General features: G+C 42.1%; 1 protein-coding gene across 1 annotated transcript; it reads left to right on the top strand.

Annotated features, from left to right (window-relative positions):
- Window positions 1-5,049: 5,049 nt before the first annotated feature.
- Window positions 5,050-6,678, top strand: LOC310858469 (ADP-ribosylation factor GTPase-activating protein 2-like; the record flags this gene model as incomplete). Its single annotated transcript, XM_083764590.1, has 1 exon — window positions 5,050-6,678. The coding sequence occupies one exon, from the start codon at window positions 5,050-5,052 to the stop codon at window positions 6,676-6,678; it is 1,629 nt and encodes a 542-aa protein (XP_083620716.1).
- Window positions 6,679-7,538: the final 860 nt, after the last annotated feature.

Below are 7,538 nucleotides of genomic sequence, written 5' to 3'. Positions count from 1 at the left end.
CAAGATTCGATACACCACCAAGATACCCATGTACCTGTCTAAATACTTCCTTAATGTAAACGAAGTCCACACCCACAACACCAGAGGGAGTGCAACAAACCATGTACAACCCAGATTCGGCACAAACAAGGGACTAAATTCTTTTCGCTCCTATGCCACCAAAATGTGGAACGCCCTACCAACAGTCATTAAGACATGTGAATCCCTTGACTCCTTCAAAACCGCTCTCAAAGGGCACCTACGGATGGCTGCAATTCGAAACTGGCCTCTGTAAAATCTGAATCCCCCCCACCCCATTTTCCCTCACTGTATATAGTATCTTTTCCCTTTTTTGCTTCCCATATGATGAATTCCTGTTCTGTTCTTTACCTACAGAGAAATGTCTATTTGTATGTCTCTAAATGTTTGTATGTCTTTAAATGTTTTGATGAATTGAACAATGTGGACCCTGTTGTAAACAAGTGTAATGCTTAATTGGGTCGTCCACTCACAGTTGACAGTCTTTGTATTGAGTTTGTGCTTAAAATGTACTGTAAATTCTACAAACTGTTAATAAAGATTTCAATCAATCAATTTCAATCAATTCACACACATGCTACTTAAAGCATAATATAATTTGGACATTTAGCCTTATAGGCTGTTAAAGGGACACTTCACACCTTTTGCAACCAGATCTTATTTTAATTGTTTGGAAGAAGAGAAACACTTTCATGGGGTTTTTATGTGGGTAATGATATTAGATATTTTAGTATTTCAAAGTGTCCATGAAGTCATGGACAATACACATGTCACATGTCAATACAACAGCCGGTCAGCAAGTGGATTTCTTGAATGTATATATAGACAATATTTTAGGACACAGGTGTGTGTGTGTGTGTGTGTGTGTGTGTGTGTGTCCACCTTGAGTTCCCTCTTTTCTGCAGCCTACATTGTAAAATCAATTTTTTTTATTTAACTCTAAAAAGTGTACTGTACACATGACATGATGGGTCCATTTAGTTCCATTTGTACACTCAATTGAACACTCAATTGTACAATCAAATGAACACTAAGACCTTTACTGTACATGTATTCATAAATTACAGATTAATTGAAAACCTCACCTGGCTCACACTCATAATGAAACACAATTGTTGAACAGTTAAGCTACAAACAAAGTGCTATAGGCCAATAAGGCCAAGGCATTGTGCATTTCTATCACAGACGGAAATAAATGACACAAAAATGTAAAACCTTTCCTAAAATATCTAGAGACCTGATCAGCAGCCTGCAAAGAAACTCCATCCCAACCCAGACGCTCAAGGCCACAGTACCACAGAGGCTCGTGAAAATAGTAACTAGTTACCTTTTGAAAATAGTAAATAGAATCCTCTTAGCATCAAGTAAAAAAGCAATCACACGACGCTGGTGCCAACAGGACCCACCAACGAAAGATCAATGGATGGACATTATTGAGGAACTGTATGCTATGGAAAAACTAACATTCATACTTAGACTACAAGAGGATAAATTCTATAAAAAGTGGGAAAAGTGTAATCTCTTCTGTCTTCTCTCAGCCTAGCGATATTGCAATAGGATTTCACTGAATGTTCTTTTTTGTAAAATGAAAAATGCAGCCTTTTTTCTTTTACTTTTTGTCCTTTTCTTTTCTTTTTTTTCTTTCCGTATAGTCTTGTTTTTTTTTTTTTCTTGTCTGTTCTTCCTTCAATAAAAATTAAGTGAAAAAAAAAAGAAAATTGTAAATAGTAAATAAATAATATTACTCAAAACGTGAAAGTATTGTGTTACATTACTAGTTACTGGAAAAAAGTAATAATATTACTAAAGGTAATAATTAAGTTACTTTAGTTACGTTTTAACACTGGACGTTTCCACATTGAGTAAATGGTGCATTTATATAGCGCTTTTATCCAAAGCGCTTGCATAGATTGTGCATTACATTCACCCATTCATACACCGATTGCGGAGGAAACCTTGCAAGGCAAGGCATCAACCTAACTGACTCTGGGGGAGCCTGGGATCGAACTGGGAACCTTGCAATCTGTGGCATAACCATATCCGCCTTCACAAATGTGATGAGGTCATCACATTTGCCCATTGGAAGTTGCTGCACTCTGACCGTCATCTACCCTAAGCCATCCCAAACTATCGTAATGAGCAGGGGTAAGGTGAGTTGTAAGAAGGCCAAGCAGTAGTCTGATCAGTTTGTTTTGTGATATCTGGAGATCTGTTTTTAGGGCGGTACCATGAGGTGCAACGTCCACCGGGTAATTGCATGCCCGGTGGAAATGAGGCATCAGACTGCGTTAAAGCATTTACATTTCCCAACTCGGTGGATGTACAGGAAGGGATGGACAAACTTTGGCATGATGGTCATTAGATATGCTATAGAAAGCACAAAGTTGTAATGGTTAACGCTGAAATAATCTTTGAGCGGTAGAGTAATAAAATGTGGAAGATAGCTTACTAGCATTGCTATCAGGATGATCAGAATAATCTGAAAAGCCCTGCTCTTCATGTCTTTCCCCTCCCTACTGTCCCTCTGACCGTCTCCTGGTCCAGGCCGTTTCAGAGCTCTGAGGACCATGACACAGCAGAAAGACATCACAGAAATGAGCACAATGTAAAAACACAGCAAGACGTAATAGTGCAATGAATATTGACGGCCAGCTAGAGGGGAATATCCGATGCAGAATGCAAGCACTATCGGCCAGACAACGCAGGAACAGACCACCTTGTACCGAAGAGGTTTGTACCTGACAAACACAACAGGGTGGACCACCGCTATGTAACGCTCCACACAGATACAACACTGGAAGGACGGGACGGCGAAGTACACTAAACCGGAAAACAAGAAGAAAAAGGTGTGACACAGATTGTTGCACGTGTAGATCCAAGCAAAGTAAAGGACAGAGGCCAGCGAGAAGACGATCTCGGATACAGTCAGGTTGAGAGAAAAGAACTCGGAGGCTAACGTCCCACAAGCTCCGCTCAGAATCAGCCACAGGACGTAGCTGTGGATGGGGAAACCCAGGATGAGGTTGATGGCGTTGATAGCCGTCAGCACCGACTGGGATGGATATGCGTAGTCCCCTGAGGAGGACACGGAGATGGAACAGTTGTAGCTGCTTTTCAGAGTCATCACCGCCTGTCTCCTGTGACCTATAACCCGTGCAGAAGAGGCAGTGTGTGACAGTAGTTCTCACCCAGTTGTTGTGCATTAGGCCATGGACCCCCGTAACCCCGGAGAGTGTACAAATGGAACCATATGTTGAGATGAAAACATAGCATTGAAATATTATATCAAATATTACTTGGCAAACATCTTCACAACGAATCCTCTCGTGAATATTGCTAATATTTGAATAATTCTCACCTTTGCGCTTGGAAAGTGTTTGAGTAGAGTAGCCTACAGCTTCAGTCCCTTGTGTGCGTTGAAATCCCTGCATTGAAGTCCAGAGCGTCACCTCTATGAACAACTGTTTTTTTCCAGATGGTGCCGCTTACTCAAACATTTAGCCTTCTCATCTTTCCCTTAAATACCTTCACTTGTTTTTCTTTCGCACACCTGCACAGAGCAGCATTTCCATAATTGTATAAATGTTCCCATTGTGCAGTGTACACTTTGCCTACTCTGCGCGGTGTGTTGTTTTAACAACTTGTAACAACTGTACAACACACTGATGGGAGATCCCATAGAAATAGCTTCATGTAGTATCACATATCTGCCCAGAACCTTAAACCCTGGAATCAAGAAAGCTATCACAGTATCACAGTGGTAGACACCATAACATTCTTTGGGTCATCTTCCTTGTTATTCGCCACCTGCCACAAAGGTGGACATGATTCATGGCCTGAAACGTAGAACGACTGGTCACAATGATCAGTTTCTTCTTGTTCTTGATCACCATGAGTGGACCACAATGGAAACATTCCGTTTTTGGTGATTTGATCCATGTGGGCATTTTTATTGGTGTTATTGATGCCGATAACATTCTTCTATTCTATTCTATCGGAAGCACAAATCCCTTTCAGTTCATGTCAATTATCTTTAAATTTCTATTTTCTCCATTGTGTAGCCTACTTCCTTACCCTTCCCTTGCTTGCATTTTGCATACACACCTGAGCCAAACCATTCATGCCATGTTTGTGATGGAGAATTGCAAACATGCAAAAGGGGGAATTGAAATGGATTTGTTTAGCATGGTGTGATATGGTAAGTGTACTGTCTGACCTCTTCATACTCTCTGAACTAGGAATTATTGAATTTAAATTTATGAAATAGAATGGGAGCAATTGTGAAATAGTTTAATGCATGGCATAGTGCTACTTGGGCTACATGTTGACCTTTACGCAAATACGCAATGTTAAACTTTGGTAAAAAAAACAATTCTTCATGAAGGGAGGGGGGGGGGGGTTCTATATAAATTCCAGTATTAAGTTGTTTCAGTATTTGCTCTGATGAAGACATAAGTTGAAACGGGCAATGTGGCTGCTTTCGAACTACATTTTATGTAAATTTGGATAGACCGCTAAAAAACTTTTAGACAATTTTCAACCCATTTTTAGACAGCCATTAGACGTCTATTAGACAAAAGAATGCTCAATTGGATGTGATAGACTCGTCATACTTCCTTGTGGAGATATGCGCTCCACTCAGCACGTGAAGTGAGCGGTGCCTTTGGGGGTCTTTCGGTCCCAAATGCGCATGAATGTTTGTCAATTTGTTCTTCCTCTTGCGAAGGACTCACAAAGCGACAAACCAATGTGTTACATTTCATTTGTAAGGAAATGTTTTTCGAGTTTTGCATTGCGGTTTCGTGTTTCATCAGATCACCTACAGTTAACTTGTCTTAGCTTTGGAACTGTTTTGGCCTGAAAGTGTATAAATGTGTAAGAACTTCTGCGCAAATTGGCGTTGTTATGCAGTTTGTGTTTGGTATGCAATGTCAGACCATAGATCAGCCTATATAATGGTATTTCAGACATCAACACACATATGAGAGCACCAACTGAAATAAACCTAATGAAAATAGACATTTAGGCAAGATGGCTACAGAACCAAATGCTACTGTAGTCCCTACGATATTCAACAGACTAAGATCTATTCCAGCAAACAAGGAATGCTTTGAATGTCACGCCAAGAATCCCAGTTGGGTCAGTATTCCATATGGAGTGTTCTTGTGCATTGACTGCTCTGGGATTCACCGTTCGCTTGGAGTGCACATCAGTTTTGTCAGATCCACTGGGTTAGACTCCAACTGGACTTGGTTCCAGCTTAGATGCATGCAAGTTGGAGGCAATGCCAATGCAACTGCCTTCTTTCGCCAACATGACTGCACAACAAATGACACCAAAGCCAAATATAATAGCCGTGCAGCCCAGATGTATCGGGAAAGGATTAGTCAGAAAGCCATTGACGCTTTGTCTAAATATGGCACAGAACTATGGATCAACTCATCTGTTGGTAATGCTCCAAATGCAGCCACAGCCTCTGAGAAGAAAGAGGAAGAAGACTTCTTTGCCGAGCACTCACAGCCTAATGATTGGAACATGGCACCTACCACCGTATCAGAGCATAATGGTCAAACCTTTGTCTCTCCACCCCTGCTGGCAGAGGCAACAACCACACACCATTATACCACAAACCCTCAATCAGAGGAATCACCCAGCATTGATGGACTGAGCACACCATTTAAAGCCACCATCGATGTGAAACCCTACATTACTATTGGCAAGAAGCCCATGGTTGCTAAAAAAGGTCTTGGTGCAAAGAAGGGTCTGGGTGCCCAGAAGGTATGCAGCAAGAGCTTCACCGAGGTGGAGAAACAAGCTCAGGCAGCTGAGAAGCTTCGAGAAGAGCCTGTCGCCGAAGCTAAGGAACAGGCAGAGGAATCCATTGTGCCTTCCATGCGTTTGGCCTACAAAGAGCTGGAGATTGACAGGAAGATGCAGGAGAGGAAGATCAAGAGCATGGGAGGACAGAAGAGAGAGCAGGCTGAGAGGCTGGGCATAGGGTTCGGCAACAGGAGTGCCGTGTCTCACTCTGTGATGTCGGAAGTACGGGTGATTGAACAAGAGACTCCTATTGGTGCCAAATCCTCGTCTCGCTCCAAACTGAGCATGTTTGAGCCTACAAATACCCCTGGTCCAACTAATTATCATCCTAAGGACAACCCATTTGCAGTGAAGCGAGACAGTTTTGAATCTCAGTGGGACTCGGAGGGCGGTACTGCCTCCTTCGTGTCCTCCTGGCCCCTGGAGAAAGAGGATCCCAAAGAGCAGATCACCAAATTTAGTACACAGCCAATCGGATACAGGCTTCCCACCAGAAAGAAAGATGAGGTATCAGCGACTGTGGCCGAGTCGAGCGATGCTAGGCAGAAGTTCGCCAACGCAAAGTCCATCTCCTCCGACATGTTCTTTGGCCGGGATAGCAGCGCTGACTATGATGTAAAGGCACGACTGGAGGCCATGTCCAGCAGTACTTCAATCAGCTCTTCTGACTTGTTTGATACTGGCAGTCACCAGACCTCAGAGCCATCGGGCTTCGACAGAATGCTCCCATCCCCCAAAGATGTTGCAGATTTCAAACACGGAGTAAAGACTTTAGCTGGCAAGATGGCTGTGCTGGCCAACGGCATCATAAATACCATCCAGGATCACTATAGTTCCTAACTTCCTAATGATGAGGGTTAGGTTTAGGGTTAGACCTCCAGGTAAAATCAAATATTACAATATGTTATACAAAATACCTCCTTATCGATATTGTGGCTATAATATGGGATACATTACTGACTATATCAATATTCAAAACCACATTGTGCTATTTTCACAATTTTTGATGCTAGAATATACATATATCCATGTATGGACATCCAAGGACAGACAGATACAGAGATCTCATATTTGATGGTTGGGACCTGGGAACCTGCAGCACTTACAGTACATTTCGTTTGACTTGGTTCCAGTTCCACCCATGGATATTGTGAGAATAGTCTAACTATTGTGAGCTTGTAGATAGATCGGCTATTTTCACAATGTTTGCCTCTTAACATAATAACGTAATATTTGCCAATTTGGCATGAAGAATAAGGCATTCTACATACGCAAGCTTTTGTCAAGTGTAAGTGAGCCTCTGAGCAGACTTGAGAAAGAATCGACCTCCCGCAAAACTGACAGAAAAACATTAATGAATCAAACTACTAACAAAACGAAGTGCGTAAATTCCTTTACAGTCAAATATGTGTAATAGGCGTAAACACTCTTAAGTGAATCAGGCCCTTTAAAATATTGTAACTTTAGAAATGTGCAGATACCCTGTATACACTTCTACTGTATGTTGGTTTGTCTACTGTTGAACGAGGAAACAATTTTGCACATTAGGCTAATCATCTGGGGACCCCCCAAAATCATTTGGGGACCCCCCTGCTGGTCACAGCTCCCAGTTTGGGAACCACTGCTTAACAGTAGTGCAGTGGGCCAGGGAAGTCGTTGTTTCTGCAGTACAACCTGCTCCTTTCCAGGCCCCAGTAGAT

The sequence above is a fragment of the Protomyctophum parallelum genome, assembly GCF_964188405.1.
Source record: "Protomyctophum parallelum genome assembly, chromosome: 5".
Taxonomy (NCBI): Eukaryota; Metazoa; Chordata; class Actinopteri; order Myctophiformes; family Myctophidae; genus Protomyctophum; species Protomyctophum parallelum.
This window is presented reverse-complemented; position numbering and strand designations above follow the sequence as displayed.